This window comes from Notolepis coatsorum (genome assembly GCF_963971535.1).
Source record: "Notolepis coatsorum genome assembly, chromosome: 9".
Taxonomy (NCBI): Eukaryota; Metazoa; Chordata; class Actinopteri; order Aulopiformes; family Paralepididae; genus Notolepis; species Notolepis coatsorum.
The window spans coordinates 122,651,647-122,670,191 of NC_140173.1; the positions used below are offsets into that span (position 1 = coordinate 122,651,647).

General features: G+C 43.2%; 1 protein-coding gene across 2 annotated transcripts in view; it reads left to right on the plus strand.

The window, feature by feature from the left end:
• LOC311234221 (phosphatidylinositol 3,4,5-trisphosphate 3-phosphatase and dual-specificity protein phosphatase PTEN) overlaps nt 1-18,545 on the plus strand; it is a 43,234-nt gene that overhangs the window by 13,054 nt on the left and 11,635 nt on the right. For both annotated transcript variants that reach the window (XM_084321347.1, XM_084321346.1), the window contains one exon: nt 1,207-1,470. In XM_084321347.1, coding sequence (XP_084177473.1) covers nt 1,207-1,470 — 264 coding nt within the window. The remainder of the gene's footprint in view (nt 1-1,206; nt 1,471-18,545) is intronic.

The window sequence follows — 18,545 nt, forward strand, 5'->3', positions numbered from 1 at the left end:
GTACTGTGTAATTTGTGTATGTGTGTGTGTCTTACTCTGATCGCTGTGTGTGAGTGAGAGGAGTGTGAATGTGTGTGTGTCTTACTCTGATCGCTGTGTGTGAGAGAGAGGAGTGTGAATGTGTGTGTGTCTTACTCTGATCGCTGTGTGTGAGTGAGAGGAGTGTGTATGTGTGTGTGTCTTACTCTGATCGCTGTGTGTGAGTGATAGGAGTGTGTATGTGTGTGTCTTACTCTGATCGCTGTGTGTGAGTGAGAGGAGTGCGTGTGTAATGTATTGTGTGTCTAGTCTGATCATCATCTCCTGCAGGGGAACAATGTTTTCAATGTCCAGAATTTGCTATGGGATCAGCATGTTATGATGTTGTCTGGAACCCTGAGAAGCCACTCTCACAAAGATAGGTAGTGCACAAAAAAAAAATTAAATAAATTTTTTTTTTTTTTTTGAATTTTTTTGAATGACTAATCGACGCAACAATTTCTCGTCGACGATTTTTTATAATCGACGTCGTCGATTATGTCGACTAATCGTTGCAGCCCTAGTGTCCACCAATATATGGCATGTAGTGAGTAGTACAGACTCGTGCAGCAGGGCATTATCTGTAGTAAAATGTCCTTGCTGCAAGTGTATACAATTCCCCTGAATTTTGGTATTATAGGTCAAAAGAAATGCACCTGGTGTGGGGGGGGGGGGGGGGGGGGAGGACAAAAAGGACCATCAAAAGAACTTAAGCTTAAGTTACTGTAGGCCACCAGAGCATGTCATAATTCTATAATTAATGAGATGTTACGTCATTTTTTCAAGGATGTTTTTTGTTATTTTTTTGCTAAATGGCCCCATAAATGCTGAAAGGCTATAGAGAATAGCTCATTTGGGTAACAAAGAAAACGATAGAAATGGTTAATTTCCTACCGTTGTGCAGCCCTAGTCCTAGAAGTCCATACTCTATGATCTGGTGGAGGGGCTTTTGCCACATGTCAGTCACTTAACCTCATTTGATTAATCCATGTCACTGATGACTGCTTTATGTCGATCACAAAGGGGCTTATTTCTCCTTACCCTAATTTCCACGATCTCCATAAGTGCGAACAACATTGTGCAACACTTGTCTAATGTCTGGTTAACCACAGTGATTCAGTGCTTTTAATATGGATAAAGTCACGTGGCACTCATCCACCTCTCTTCCTCTCTTCCCCCCTCACCCAGGACAAAATGTTTCATTTCTGGGTAAACACCTTCTTCATTCCCGGACCAGAGGAGGGTGGGGAGAAGGTGGAGAACGGGACGGTGGTGAACGACGTGGACAGCCTGGCCAGCCAGCAGGCCGGGCCGGGCCAGGGACAGGGACCGCCCCAGAGTGCAGAGCGCAGGGACAGCGACAGGGACTACCTCATCCTGGCGCTCACAAAGAACGACCTGGACAAGGCAAACAAAGACAAAGCTAACCGCTACTTCTCACCCAACTTCAAGGTGAGTGAGGAAGGTCTTTACAGGCTGCAGAGCCGCTCCCCACCCCTGGTTCAAAGTGCCTTACATTTAACATTGGTCAGGGAAAACTTTTGACTCCTGTAATTTTTTTTAAGTAATATAATCTACAACAAGTAATTAGACAGTAATTTAAGGGTGCAAATTATCATCGCTTATTGGGTGCACCACTACTTGCTCCCTTGTGTTTGTCTCTGTGCTGGTGGCCATGTCTGCTCATTTGCATACAACATGTTCTGATTTCGGTATATACTGCACCTTTTTGCGAGGGCATTATTGTCACAACTAAGATATTCATTTTCCGATCTCATTATATACTGCTCTTTGTTCTGAGGGCAGTATTGTCACAACTGAGATATTCTACATTTTTACTTGTATACATTTTGACAGTTCGCCCCTGCTGTTGGGCCACATAACTAACTAACAGCCGTTTCACTGGGGGCTGTTTGGCTAGATCAAGTAAACTGGATAACAGCCGTCTGTCTCTAAGAAATGCACACAGTTATTCTTTTATTCTTTTAAACAGAATGATCAACGCCAACAATGTTTTCAAACTGATGCAATGTGTTATATTGCAAAATGTCATGGTGAACAGGGTTCGCACAAGGTCCTTTCAGTGCTTAACTCATTCAGGGCCAACAACGTATAAATACGTGTTTGCGCGCCAACCGTTAACACTATCAGTGCCGACCTTGTTTACCTTTTTACCCCGTTGAATGCCATCATCCACTTCAATGTTAGCGTTAAAAACGCCTAATCTATGTTTTAAATTATGGCTATGTGTCTAATCTGCCCGTCGCTTATCAATGACTTGTTTGCAGTCAACATTGTCGAAACGAATTGTTTTTTAATCGGTTCATATCCTTTTTATAGCATTTTGAAAAGCTATCGTTCTCTAGAAAATTTTCGGAAAATTGAAAGATTCCCCCATAAACGGCATTTATTGGAATATTCTCGAATACTCTAGACACGTTGTCATTTATCGGCCTATTTATGAATAGTTTTCAAATAAACGCTAGATTATTGATGGTATATGTGTACTTATGCACGCTATAGAGGCGGGCTGAAAAATCTATTCTCTCGTTTCCTCAAGATCACACACACACACGCATACACACATAGGGACACACTGTTATCTCAGTGAATACAGCTCCGATTACCCCAAGACTGGTAACATAGACTCCTTACCTTAGATCAGATGTTCTCCAAAAAGATTATTCCAATTCCTGATCGCCATTCCAAATATCGATCGCGTTTATTGATTGATTATTGGCTGCTGTAAATATATATTCCAGGCTGCTTTCCGTCTCGCGATCAGATCCCTCATCATCAGACGGCTCGCCAGCACAATGGAGCCAGTTGGCTCCACCTCTACAGATCCCACAGGGATCTCCCAGTCTAATCGACTGACCTGCAGTTACACAGAGATAGACGATAGGGGGCGGTTTTTTCCCATCTGAGCTCCCGGAGGGGCTGCTGTACCAACGGGAGACTCGGTTGATGAAATATGAATTCAGATCGCTAATAAAAAAAATCAAACAACATTTCTCGTCGTCGGCACTCAACAGGGGGTCTGATAAAACGAGAATAGTCATCGTCGGCATTCAAAGTGTTAAGGGCCAAATAACGTATATATACGTTTTTGGATAGTTTTTCCTTTTTTTCGATTTTAATATTCTATTCAATGTCACAGACCTGTATGTTGCCGTTAAAAGGCATACTGGGACCCGAGGGTGCAGTACCGGCCAGATCCTCCTAGGTGGCAGTATCGAGAGTTCTGTTCCAGACCGTGTGTTACATTTAAATCCCTCCGGGCGCAGAATGTTAGTACAGGGAAGCCTAGAGGTTCACTCCATCACATTGAAAAGTGTCCGGGAAGCTTGAAGCCTTTCTCCAACGCGTTCGTGTTTCCGCGTCTCTGATTGGCCAGGTCATGTGACATGTACGCCCAATCGTGGGACCGCAAGTTTCTACACTGGTTAAGCTTAGGCGCTCTTTCGAAGTTGGTTAAGGTTAGAGTTTGTCTTAGAGCATGGCGATAGAACGCCTGCCCTGATTCCAAACTCTTACCTTAACCAACTTCGAAAGAGTCGCCTAAGCTTAACCAGTGATAAACTAGGCGTTAGGTCGTTTGCAGGCTGTTCGACCCGGAAATAGGCGCAGAACTTGCCGTCCCACGATTGGCGCACATGTCACATGACCTGGCCAATCAGAGCGCAAAACGGGAACCCGGAAACACGGACGCGTTGGAGAAAAGCTACACGCGTCCGGGACAGGTGCGGCTGGGTAGCGCAGCGGACTAAGCGCTCGCCTACCACCGCACAGACTCTGGGATCGAATCCAGCTGTCAGCGGTACCTCCGGCTTGGTCAGTCGTCCCTACTAACACAATTGGCAGTGTTAGCGGGTGGGAAGCCGGTGGGGTATGTAATCCTGGTCGCTGTAAACGGCGACTCCTACTGGTCGGTCGGGGCGCCTGTTCAGCAGGGAAGGGTTCTGGGGGAGATAGTGTGATCCTCCCATGTGTTACACTCCCCCGGTGAGAGTCCTCGCTGTCGGGTGAAAAGAAGTGGCTGGCTGACTCCACATGTATCGGAGGAAGACATGTGGTAGTCTTCTCCCTCCCCAGGCCGACAGTAGGGGGCAAAAGTGTGCAACGACCAGGAAGGGAATTGGCATAACGACTAAATTGGGATGGGAGAAAAATACGGAAAAAAAAGAGGGGAGAAAAAGTAGATCAAAAGAAAAAAACTGTCCGGGACACTCGATGCATGTGTTGTGCCGGATTATGTCATGGACCAGATGGTGATCAAACAATTGGAATATTATTTTTGGAATAGCCCTGGTCAAAGGTAAGGACTATCTGACGTAAATTCCAGCTTGATCGTACAATGTTTTCATACCGATCCAGCTGATCAGCGTGTGTAGTGTTCACAACGAATGCCGTTACTGGCATATCAAAGCATCAGAAACGACCCCCCTTTCATGCATTCATGATGAAACATAATACCTATTATATACATTTGATTTGGATAAGTAGCGTGTTGTCCAGGGATGAAACGCCAATGCTTCACGATGCGCCCTATAACAGCCTCCCAGGAATTAGCCCGGATCACTCCGAAACTATACTTATATTCACCACGGGATAACGCGTGAACGTATTCATGAAAAAATGTATTCTTTTTTGCATCTTGGACAGAAGATAGTTACTGTCAAATTACCATAGTATTGTATCCATAGCTATAATATAGAATATAGATATAGCTCTACAAACAAGGTGACACATCCCTATCTTTAACTGGTTCTGCGCCAAAAACGAGTATACTCGTTATTGGCCGCCAATCTAATAACGCCAAACAACGAGTTTACTCGTTTTTATGATTGTTATTTCCTTTATTCGCTATTGGCATTCATAATTCATCCAGCAAGGCTGTGGGAGCCTCTGGACTCTGTCTGATATTGCAACGCCTCAATACCGCCGCCTGGTGGATTTCGGGCAAGTTGCACTCTACTCTAAACCGGATGGGGCGCTCTGTGCATCGGGGAAAATCTTCCGGGCAGAGCTATCTTGTTATGTGGATCCAGACAAACACTAGAGTGTTGGATCGCTTTCGAGACGCAAGAATCAATATGCATTCGGCGTTTATTGCGTCGTACAAAAAGATTTTTTTTCTTTTTAAACAGATACCGATATTTTCTGACATCACATTTTTAATTTTAATATCGGTAGGCCGATAATATCGGACATCCCTAATATTATCATCAATACGTTATAGGGGTGTAACGATGCATCGATGAATAGAAATGCATCGATTCTAATGTGTTTGATTCGATGCATCGATTTGAATATGTTAGAATCGATTATAATAATAATAATAATAAGGTTGGCAGTTAGCAGCTCCGGGTACAGTAGGTAGCAACGTTAGCTCTCATAACGTTAGCCAGTTAGCCTCTCCGGGTACAGTAGGTAGCAACGTTAGCTCTCATAACGTTAGCCAGTTAGCAGCTCCCAGTTTGCATCTCCGGGTACAGTAGGTAGCAACGTTAGCTCTCATAACGTTAGCCAGTTAGCAGCTCCGGGTACAGTAGGTACCAACGTTAGCTCTCATAACGTTAGCCAGTTAGCAGCTCCGGGTACAGTAGGTACCAACGTTAGCTCTCATAACGTTAGCCAGTTAGCTCTGGGTACAGTAGGTACCAACATTAGCCTGTTAGCAGCTCCGGGTACAGTAGGTACCAACGTTAGCTCTCATAACGTTAGCCAGTTAGCAGCTCCGGGTACAGTAGGTACCAACGTTAGCTCTCATAACGTTAGCCAGTTAGCAGCTCCGGGTACAGTAGGTACCAACGTTAGCTCTCATAACGTTAGTCAGTTAGCAGCTCCGGGTACAGTAGGTACCAACATTAGCTCTCATAACGTTAGCCAGTTAGCAGCTCCGGGTACAGTAGGTACCAACGTTGGCTCTCATAACGTTAGCCAGTTAGCAGCTCCGGGTACAGTAGGTACCAACGTTAGCTCTCAACATTAGCCAGTTAGCAGCTCCGGGTACAGTAGGTAGCAACGTTAGCTCTCATAACGTTAGCCAGTTAGCAGCTCCGGGTACAGTAGGTAGCAACGTTAGCTCTCATAACGTTAGCCAGTTAGCAGCTCCGGGTACAGTAGGTAGCAACGTTAGCTCTCATAACGTTAGCCAGTTAGCAGCTCCCAGTTTGCAGCTCCGGGTACAGTAGATAGCAACGTTAGCGCTCATAACGTTAGCCAGTTAGCAGCTCCGGGTACAGTAGGTAGCAACGTTAGCTCTCATAACGTTAGCCAGTTAGCAGCTCCGGGTACAGTAGGTACCAACGTTAGCTCTCATAACGTTAGCCAGTTAGCAGCTCCGGGTACAGTAGGTACCAACGTTGGCTCTCATAACGTTAGCCAGTTAGCTCCGGGTACAGTAGGTACCAACGTTAGCCAGTTAGCAGCTCCGGGTACAGTAGGTAGCAACGTTAGCTCTCATAATGTTAACCAGTTAGCAGCTCCCAGTTTGCAGCTCCGGGTACAGTAGGTAGCAACGTTAGCTCTCATAACGTTAGCCAGTTAGCAGCTCCGGGTACAGTAGGTACCAACGTTGGCTCTCATAACGTTAGCCAGTTAGCAGCTCCGGGTACAGTAGGTAGCAACGTTAGCTCTCATAACGTTAGCCAGTTAGCAGCTCCCAGTTTGCAGCTCCGGGTACAGTAGATAGCAACGTTAGCGCTCATAACGTTAGCCAGTTAGCAGCTCCGGGTACAGTAGGTAGCAACGTTAGCTCTCATAACGTTAGCCAGTTAGCAGCTCCGGGTACAGTAGGTACCAACATTAGCTCTCATAACGTTAGCCAGTTAGCAGCTCCGGGTACAGTAGGTCGCTCTGACTGGGACCCGTTGAAAGAGACGATACGCATTCCGTGAAGACCCGCCCTACTCCCCTACTCTGTTTCTGATTCGCAGACTGTGGGTGGGGGGGGGGGGGATGCTGACGGGACGCTGAATGTGATTGGACCAGAGTAGACAGACACAGACAGTAGTGCAGCCGGACAGGCAGAGCACTGCTTGCAGATGAGATAGGGGAGAATTTCGAGGATGCCTGCCATACGCACTGGATATATTTTCTTTCCACTTGGTATCACTCCAGAATCACGTTTCAACCAAGTCACTAACACACACACACACATATATATATATATATAGTTATTTAGCACTGCATTCTATACATGCTGTACATAGCACAGGCAGAGTACCACAGAACAGGGGTCATAATCTGTAGTGTGATAGTAAAGGGTTAACCTTCTGTAGTGTGGTAGTCAGGGGTGCGTTGCTGATTTCAAAGCTGGTTGCATGGTGTTTTAATGACGCCATGTGCACGCGCGCTCCCGCGCATGCGCATAAAACTAAAGACAATGCCCAATTGCCTCTACGAATGGAATGTAACACATTTCATTCACAAGTTGCATTTGAACACACCTGACGACCTGCGCTATTGTTATGCAAAGTAGCCAGGTGGGTACTTAGCGAGTGCAGCGCATCAGAGTGCAGCGCATTCCTGTGTGCATGCGCGTGCACATCCGTGCATGTGCTTCTGCTCACATAGCCGGTTGCACAGCGTGCAACCCCGTCCCATGAGCAACGCACCCCTGGTGTTAGTGAAAGGGTTAAGCCTTTGCCGTATGGCAGTGAAAGGTTTAACCTTCTGTATTGTCGCAGTGAAAGGGTTAACCATTTGGTAGTGCGGCAGTGAAAGGGTTAACAAGAGAAAGAAAAGGACTAGGACTAGGAGACCTGTGTCAGCTCACTTTCAAACACCCTTTGATGGGACCTGCTGCCATTCACAAATTTTAGAGGGCTTTCTCACTAGCCATCCAGGGTCGAATCCGAGCACAATCGCCCCAAAATACCTGATGAGAACGCTCCGCTCCGTCACCGGGGACGCTGATTCGCTCCATGCCGGGACGCGTGTAGCTTATTCCCAGCGGAAGAGTGCGTCGCGTGCTTCTGCGTTTTCCCTGATTGGCTGCGACGCCCATGTGACCGCGGCAGCGCGAGAGAGCGGCAGTGTGGAAATAGGCTGTCTATTGCCATTCTCTAAGACAAACTCTAACCTTAACCAGCTCCTTAACAGCGCCTAAACTTAACCCTTCTAACCTTAACCAACTCCGAAACAATGCCTAACCTTAACCTTAACCATAACCAACTCCGAAAGAATATTGCCATTCTCTAAGACAAACTCTAACCTTAACCAGCTCCTTAACAGCGCCTAAACTTAACCCTTCTAACTAGGGATGTCCCGATCCGATCACGTGATCGGAATCGGCGTCGATCACGTGCTTTTCAGAGTATCGGGGATCGGGAAAAAATAATAATAAAAATCGGCAGTCAAAAAAAGAAAAATTTTATTCAACAAACATGACCATGTCCACGTCTTAAACTCATACGGAGGCCTTAGTTTTGGTTTTAAATTACATATAATATATCATCATTAATGTATTTATTGTCACACAGAGCAGAATAATTATCCACAACAAACACATTCCCCTTTAATTTTCACCGTTGCAACAAACATTCCCTTTAATTTAGACGCTACACGCTACACGCGAGTCGCGACCACATCACAACAACAACACGTCGCTCCCGAAACACGGTTAATATCCACTGACTTGAGCAGCTAGACTTAATGTCAGAGGTTTGGAACTAAGCATTTTAAAATAGAGAGTCAAGCCAGTTGCAATGTTTGCAAGGAGGAGATTCCGCGTGGAGGAAAAACTCATGAAGCAGCAGGCTGGAGGCGAAGTTTTCAGACTAACTTTTCAACTGGAGGATAACGTTACGTGACTGAGGATTATCATCGGCGTTTCAGACCAGAATGGACCATTACGTAAGTCGAACACTGAATGTATACTAATGTGCAAACATATATTGAAACTTTTAATATTTCTCATATGAAGCAGAAGCACATTTCTCAGGGTGAATGTAATAACAAAAGCCTCCGCTCTCGCGCCCTATTATAGGCAACAGATGGGCTTGTCTCACTCTGCCAGTTTCTGACAAAAATGCGTCAAAATTGATTACTAATGTGAAAGATCGGATCGGAAACGATCGGATCGATAGATATTTAAAATCATATGATCGGGATCGGATCGGAAGCAAAAAAAGGCGATCGGGACATCCCTACTTCTAACCTTAACCAACTCCGAAACAATGCCTAACCTTAACCATAACCAACTCCGAAACAATGCTTAAAGTTAACATGCCTAAACTTAACCGGCGAAAGAATGCATGTTAAAAAAAGAAAGAAAAAAAAAATTGAAGGGAATCGAACTTGCCACCAACGGACCGCAGGATCCACAGCACGGCGGCATACCAGTTGAGCTAAGCGTCGAATGAAAAACATCGGGGATTACGGCTACATAATGTCGCAAGCTCTGCGGCTGCCGTGGGGCGTGTCGCAGCCAATCAGGGAAAACGCGGAAGCACTCGGCAGCACTCTTCCGCTGGGAATAAAGAATAGGCTGCCGGGACCACTTGAAAAGGTGGTTTTGGGTGCGAATCAGCGTCCCCGATGACGGAACGATCGCAGGTGTGCAAACAAACTAGGGGTGGACGGTATGGTCTAAAATTTATATCACGGTATAATTTGAAGCATAGACGGTAACGGTATATATCACGGTATCATCGTTTTTGATAAAAAAAAATTTAATTTAATTTTATATAATTTTTTTTATTTTTTTTATAAAATATATATATTATATAATTAGACTTGTACTTGTATTATCTGCGAGACATCGCCACCACGCAACAAGCTCCACTGTCTGTGTGTACTCTAGTAGCCTCCAGCTACGGCCAGGATTCTCCGGAGCTGCACCTGGACCTATACTCGAGTAGCCTCGAGCAGAGCTACGGCCAGGATTCTCCGGCGCTGCACCTGGACCCTATTGTATTGGTATAACGTTACCTAACTGTGCTCAGCAAGCCCTCAGCTCGAATACGCATCGAATCAGTGTTATAAGACATTGATATCAGGAGCTATCTGTAGCTACTGCTAGCCGGATATATAACGTTAATACAACGCCTCAGTGAATTATTTAGTTCAATGGGACATTTCGTTTTGAACGGTGAACTAACTTGCGTTAACGTGAGCTAACAGCTAGCACACACGTCTCTACTAGACTTTGTGGAGCGTTTGTTGATGTCAGGAGCTATCGGTAGCTGGCCGACTAGATACCGTTCGGTTAGACAATGCCTCATCATGTATTAAACTAAAAGTGAATAGTTGACTGGGTCATTTTGTAACGGTAGCTAAGCTAACGTTAGCTCAGGGAGACGCCGCCGTCCTTCCGTGTCCCGTCCCACTAGACTACTAGACCCGTGTTTGCATGCGTGCGGTAGGGGCTGGCACGCCCACTGCGCGAAGCCTCCTAAATAACTTTTCCAGTTTGCACATATCTATTATCTATGACTAATTCTATCTATTTTTAGGGGCAAATGCGAGTGAAATAGTCGCGCTGTGGTTACATGACGTCATTGCTATTTTAGAGCTGCACTACCGGTTACACGGTATAGTCAAAATCCATACCGTAGAGCAAATTCATACCGTTTATACCGTATACCGTTTATACCGTCCACCCCTAAAACAAACTGTACCAAAACACGGAAGAGGCTTGCTTTAACAAGTGGTTCTGTTGGTGCTAACCGGCTTGCCCAGCCTGCACCCAGTTAAGGTGGTATTGAGAGAGCACATTATATCTTATCATAAAATATAATGTGCCCTCTCAATACTACCTTAACACTTTCAGCACCAGCCGTTTTATCCATCCTTGTAGTCCGATAAGGAGATGGATAGATTGTTAAGATAGGGATTCTCACTGTGCGTCACGATGTTTGCAGGGCTATATCTATATTCTATATTATTATATATATATTATTATATTACAGTCACTATCCCTCGTCCAACATGTAAAAAAGAGTAAATTTTTTCATGTATACGTTCGCATGTTATCCCATGGTGAATATTGTATAGTTTCAGAGTGATCCTGGCTAATTCCTGGAAGCTGCGTTATGGAGCGATATGTGAATTTTGCTAAAGGCGTTCGCGTTGCTCGCCTGGACACGTTACTATTTCCAAATCAAAGGTATATAATTAGGGATGTCCGATATTATCGGCCTACCGATATTGGCATTCAAATGTGATATCGGAAATTATCGGTATCTGTTTTCAAAAAAAAAAATTTCTTTACATTTATTTACCCAGGCAAGCAAGTAAGAACAAATTATGATTTTATTTATTGTCAAAAGTATGCATAATGTTGTATTAATTCCACGACAAGAGATATGTAATGTTAATTACCTGAAATTATTATTATTATTATTATTATTATTATTATTATTATTATTATTATTATTATTATTTATTATTATTATTATTATTATTTTTTGAACCACTCTGATTTATTTAAAAAAAATTGCAGTAATACACAATCTTTCGTGCACTGTTAAAAACATGGAATAAACACAAAGTGCAACAAAAGTGCAACTAGGGCTAAAAACCCAATGAAATAAAATAATAATAAATAATATATGCTTCTTAGCCGATTTCTTAGCTTAACATAACAGACCTAGGTTTGGGGAGACTAATGGGATAACTGGGGTTGCAACAAAAGTGCAACTAGGGCTAAAAACCCAATGAAATTAAATAATAATAAATAATACATGCTTCTTAGCAGACTTCTTAGCTTAACATAGACCTAAGTTCTTAGCTTAACATCCCAGGGAACTAATTGGATAACTGGGGATGTTGTTTGCTCCTGACAAGAGTCTCAAAGTCTGGGGTTGTGCTCAATGTCCAATCTGTTCCTCTGCGTTGTCTTCAGCTGGACCAGAGCTGAGAAGCCACTTTCACAAAGATAGGTAGTACAAAAAAAATATATATATATTTAGGATTTTTATTTTGTATTTTTTTTTCGCACGACCCACCAGTTGAGAAACACTGGTCTGAAGACCATGTAAACCTGTAGGTCCAGGTGGATTAGGGACAGAGAGGCTGTTGTTGTTGTTATGGTGATGCTGATGAGAAACATGAGTCATGTGATCCTTCCATCTGTCTGCCGTCTCACTGCCTTTGTTTCCTCGTTACTTAAGTCACAGGAGCTTCAGATGAAGGAGCCGAACACACACACGCACGCACACACGCCAAATGTCCTGATTTTTTTTTACCTGAAATTATTATGTTTTTGGGGGGGGGGGGGGGGGGGGGACCCTGCATATATCGGTATCGGTTGATATCGGTATCGGAAATTAAGAGTTGGACAATATCGGTGTATCTGTAAAAAAGACAATATCGAACATCCTCATCATGAATGCGGGGGGTAGTTTTTTCATGCTCTGATCGTCAGCAATGGCATTTTCTTTTAATACCACATACGTTGATCGTTGCGATTGATGTGAAATCATTGTTGGATCAAAGTAGGATTGATGTCATATAGTCCTTACCTTTACTAGGAGGTATCCCAAAAAGAATATTCCAATTGTCTGATCGCGATTTCCAGTATTGTTGTCCATCGGGTCCCTGACATGAACTGGCACACAATATGCATGGGGTGTGCTGAACGCATTTCAAAGTGCTTGGATGAAGCGATTCACTTGGCTTGGTCTAAATTCTACGCCCGGTCCATATACAATGTAACACAGTGTGAAATAAGGTTTCAAAGGGTAGGCGATACTGCCACCTAGCAGGATTTGGCCGGTATTGCACTCTCGGGGTCTCAGGATGAGTTCCAATGGTAACACCGAGGTCCGTGAGACTGTATAGAATAAAAAAATCGAATAAATTAAAAAACTATCCCAACGGTTGGCGAGATAACCCGACTATAGTCGTGGTTGGCCGTGAATGAGTTGAGGCTCTCTTCCCTTCTCACACGCTTCTCCGTCTCTGTGTGTGTGTGCGTGTTGGGCGAGTGTCTGACAGAGCCTTGGTGTCTGAGAGGGAGAGACGATAGAGAAGGGCTGCCGGTAAAGCACGTCATTCTATCTCATTTGATCCCGAAATGCTTTATCCGAGAGCAAGAAGGGTTGAAACGCCAGCTATAGCAAACAAACTAGGTGCATACGCCACCTGCTGTATTGGAGTGTTGCTCTTCTCTTGTGCTTGGGAAACTAAACAAGATTGTAGTGTAGAAGCAGGCCAGGGGGGGGGGAGTGGGAGGGGTGGCTATCGCTCTCGAGGACGGAGCGAGGACTGAGCGGACCAACCGTTCCTAATGAGAAAACGCCCTTAGACACGCGTTCACCACAACGGAACAAAAGCAAGAATTTCGAATGGGTTGACTTTAGGGCTGGGCGATATGACGATATTATATAAATATCGGGTACAGTTCATTAACAATACACTTTTTAAACGTATCGTGGATATCGTGATGTTTTGCCCTCGCGTTAGAGGCGGCTGAGATGAGACTTACAAGCGCAGCGCTAAATGCTTTCCTCTCCCTCTCACAGGAAAAAAAAAGTCAGTCACACACACACTTGCCCAAATTATGTCATCTACACGCACATACACGCACGCAAGCGCACACACCTAGCCAGAGACAGAGAGGCGGTGGCTCGGTGCTAGGGATGCCCCCTGAAACCCAGGAGTAAGCTCCGACGTTAACGGTACTGCAATCGGTAAGTTAGTCTATGAGCGGATTAGCTACGGAGCTAACAGAGTGTACCATCCATCTGCGACGCAACAGTGGCAGCAACAGTGGACACGGAGTAATGTTAGCGTTATGTCGAGTTCATACTACACTACACGTATGAACTCGACATAACGTTAACATTACTCCGTTTCCATGAAGTGTTTAATTAGCAGCAATCTGTTGTTGAAAATGTAACGTAAACCGGAAATGGAATGAGAGGACAGGAAGCCGTCATGAAGTCGGCTTCTGGCCCTTGTAGTCATATATATTGTAGTCTTTTAGTCTTATTAACTAAAAGATTTTAACAAAATAAAAAGCAGCAGCACTATTGGATAACTGAGTCATGTTTGCTATGTATTTCTTTCTTTAGGGGAGTAGGACATTTGTTTCAGTTTTAGCATGATGTTTTATAGATGGCTAGGTTAAACACAGGTTTTTGTTTTTAAGAGGGGGGGTTTGATTTGATTTGATTGAAGTTTATTTCAAGTATGCAACACAACAAACAAACATCAAGTACAGATATAGCCTTAAGCCGTTCAAATAATAAATATATACATACATGTAAATAAATAAATAGTTACAATATGTAATCTAATCATCTAAATCTAATCTAATATATAATCTAAAAAAACGAAAGGCTAAAATGCTAAATATATAATCTAAGAATCCAATAATCTAAATCTCATATATAATATAAAAATGCTAAATGCATGAGTCTTTTGTCTTTAATGTTCGCTTGCAAACTCAAATACTGTCTTGGTAAGCCTCATAATGAATTGTTTGGGGAAAAAAGGAAAAACATCGTGATGTGTATCGTGTATCGCCGAAAGGTCAGAAAATATCGTGATATCATATTTAGGCCATATCGCCCAGCCCTAGTTGACTTCAACTCTGAGGTCTACATTTAGATGCCTGCGGAGAAGGATCGGAAATGGTATAATCCAGTAATCTAATCACGCCTTGAGAAGCTAGCAGGTGTTACCTTCTGATCTAAGTACCATTTGATGCTTTGATCGTCACCAACGGCATACGTTGTGGAGTACCGTTACACACACACACACACATGTTGCGATCGGTGTGAAATCATGGTTGGATCAAAGCAGGATTGATGTCATATAGTCCTTACCTTCACTAGGAGGTACCCCAAAAAGAATATTCCAATTGTCTGATCGCGAGTCCCAGTATTGGTGTCCATCGTGTCGCCAACATAATCCACCACAACAGATGCATCTGGGGCATTTGACGCTTCTCAATGCGATCGGGATAATCACTCGACTCGCCTGACAAAGAAAACTGCGCCTGGAGACATTTGAACATAACACGGGGCAAGATATAAGGTTTCAAAGGGTGCTCGATACTGCTACCTGGCAGGAGGCGGCTGGTATTGCACTTTCTCAGGATGATTCCCCATGTTAACCCCGAGGTCTGTGTGCCTGTAATGAATAGAAATATCGAATAAAAGTAATAACGATGGAAACCCGACTATACTCGGGTCTGGCACTGAACCGCTGGCGAGATAACCCGACTATCCTCGGGTCTGGCGCTGATTGAGTTAAGAGCGATACATTTCCTTGCAGCTACTAGTGCAAGAGCAACATTTTTTGTGGGCTTTTTCTTTATTTAAGTTTTTACCTTTTAAGTTTGTTTATTTATTTTTTACCCAGGGACAGTGCACATTAACACTTTGGTCGCCAGGCTTATATTCTTAATATACCATCCTCCGCCAGCTCTATTTGTCTATGGAGAAGTTCCCCTTCTTTGCAGGGCTATAACCTTTTAAATTGTATTGCTAAATTGACATTACTATGGCCCATTCAACATCAAGTATCTATTGTTCAGGGTGTAGCAACGTTATACTTTTTCATTCACATATTCATACTAAAATACGGTCTAAAGTATAAGTATGTTTTTATTGTTTTCTGCAGCTTTCTCCAGAACGTGATTTATAGACCTAAATGCATTATATTGTATAATATAATGCATACAGTTATGCATAATTGTATACAGTTTGATAGCAATCTGCGCGAGATAAAAAATTCAAATGGACGTGCTTCTAGAACTTCTACTACTTATCATCTGATGTTGACCGGATGGGGGGGGGGGGTCGTTTATAATTCCGTGGCCAACGTTAGATGATTCATCTAGTGTGGGTGATATGATCATCAGAGCAGTTTATATCGAACACGTTAAAAAAAAAAACGCTGAATCTTACCGTAGCTTCCTCATAGCGTGGAGCATAAATATTCCTATTATGGGATGTAGAAATATGCGATCCATTTCCAGGTTGTATAATAGTATATACGTCCAAATCATGTTGTTTATTGAGTTATTGGTAACTGATTGCTATCCGTTGTGTCTAGCTCGAGTCCTGGGACTATTACCGAGTGATCGGACCGAATTGGAATGAGCACCAGCTTCCATTTCCTGTTTCCGCTCTGGGCGATCCGCCGATCGGCCACCAGATGGCGCTCTTGAACCGTTGGAGAGTTGAGAGGGGATCAACAGTAGATCTCAAGTCTCCGGGGGAGAAATATGATTTCGATCACAGATTTTTGAAATATTGATATCAAAGACGTGGTACGGCGTCTTTGGCAGAATGAGCATGGCGGGGAATGACGTGGTACAGCGTTTTTGGCGACCATAGTGTTAATGAACATCTTCAGTTTCCACATCAATGTAAATTTGCCAGATTTTTTGCTAATTAGCTAGTTTCCATCTGTAGTCCCTGCCTACCATGTAGGGCTGGACGTTATGGTCTAAAATTTATATCACGGTATAATTTGAAGCATAGACGGTAACGGTATATATCACGGTATATTCATTTATCTTAAAATGTCTATATAAATGCTTCTATTACTGTACTCTTGTATTACTAGGACATATTTCACATAGTACAGAGGTATCTAAAGAACATTTATTGTGCAAAACTGCAATAGAAAAATGCAAAACCTTTTCTCAAGTTACTTCCATCTCTGAAAAACACTTTTTTCATGAAATACAATAAAATCAAGCGGCACAAAGTGAAAATAAAAACTACTGCAGGACAGGAGGTTTCTTTCCCTCAAACACAATAAAACTCCAACATAACTTAACTTTAGTGTACATGTTTGACAACGTAGAGAGAGAGCGAGAGCGTGATGTAATAGGTTTGAGTTTGAGCGTCCTAAGTTGCCGTAGTTGATGATGTCACACCAGGATGTCATTGTCAACACACAGAGTTGGAAACGAGAGCAGCCCGATGGATAAAGCGATATAAAGAAACGAATAGCCAATAAATGTGAAGTTATCTTTGAACCTCTGTTGTCAAGCCTCGTCAATATAACCCCCCCCCCCCCCCCCCCCTCCTCACTATGAAACTGGTGCCACGGAGTCACGTTAGAACGTTAGCTTAGCGGCTAATGTTAGCCCGTTGTTGCGCTAAAGCAAGTCTCCTCTCAGCCTCCTTAGCCAAATTGAAATGCCCAAACTATATGGCAAGGTCCGTGAGCAAGTGGAGAAAAACTCAGTACAATTAAACACTATGCAACAACCACTGCAAATGTCGAGTGAATCGTCAAGTAACATTAACGTCATTGCTACTGCTGTGACTAGCTGCTCTAGTCTACCGGTCACAAGGTATGAAGGTATAGTCAAAATCCATACCGTAGCGCAAATTCATACCGTTTATACCGTCCACCCCTACTACCATGCATGTCTTTATGGTGTGGGAGGAAACTGGAGTACCCAGAGGAAACCCACGAGAACACAGGGAGAACATTTAAACTCCACACAGAAAGGCCCCCTGCTGGGGTTCGAACCCAGGACCTTCTTGCTGTGAGGCAGTGGTGCCACAACTTAAGGGTTCAATAGTACATACAAGCAAACAAATGAGGTGAGAAAGTGATGGAGATACCAGAACTGTATTTTGAACAGAGGGACATGAACAGAGAGGGACATGTCCAAAACATATGAAGGAATGTGCCTTTATATATTATATATATTAGGGATGCACCGAATGGGAAATTCTTGGCCGAAACCAAAACTGAAAATAGGAAATCGTTGGCCGAAAACCAAAGGCCGAAAATGATTAATATAAATATATATATAATGTATTTAAAAAAGAATTTAGCTACCTGATTATGGCAAAAGACATGATTATGGCTAAACTTAACTTAAATAATATTAATAATCACTATTATGGGCCCATAAAACATTTATTCAGCACTTTTGAATGCATACATTAATTCCAGACTGACTGCTGAAAGATTGTACAATTTAAACATTTTCTCTTTGCATACAACAAAATGTGCATTAAAGTCAAGTGCATTTTCTTTTCTCTGTAGGATAACTACAACAAAGTGCATTCAGAACAAAGCCAAGGTGCTTTAAAGGAAAACTCCAACATTTTGGGAAATTAGCTTATTTAACATCTTCCCTGGAGTTAGACAAGAAGATGCATACCTTTTTTGTCTCTGTGCGTGCATTTAGCTTAGGGAACAGTCGCTCCGTTAGCGTAGCTTAGCTTCATCACTGGAAGTGGGGGGGTTTTAGAGCCTGACGTTTCCTACAGTCATCAAATACACTCCAAATACAACTCCAAAACGTTCCTGTAAACATGTTGTGACCTGTGTATTTACCACGTGGAGAAATAAAAAATAATTGAATTCGACAATTTCGTTTTCTAAGCAGATATACGCGGAACAATTTTTTGCCGAACGACTCCTCTCTGAGCGCAGTCAGTGATTTCTACGTGGAAGCCGTGTTTATTTACATTCTCATTCATTCAAAGGATCCGAACCGATTGAAGTTTATGGATACCATGACCTAAAATCCTCTTACCTTGACGATTAAAAGCCTCCCCAATTTAGAAAACAGTAATCCAATGGCTGGT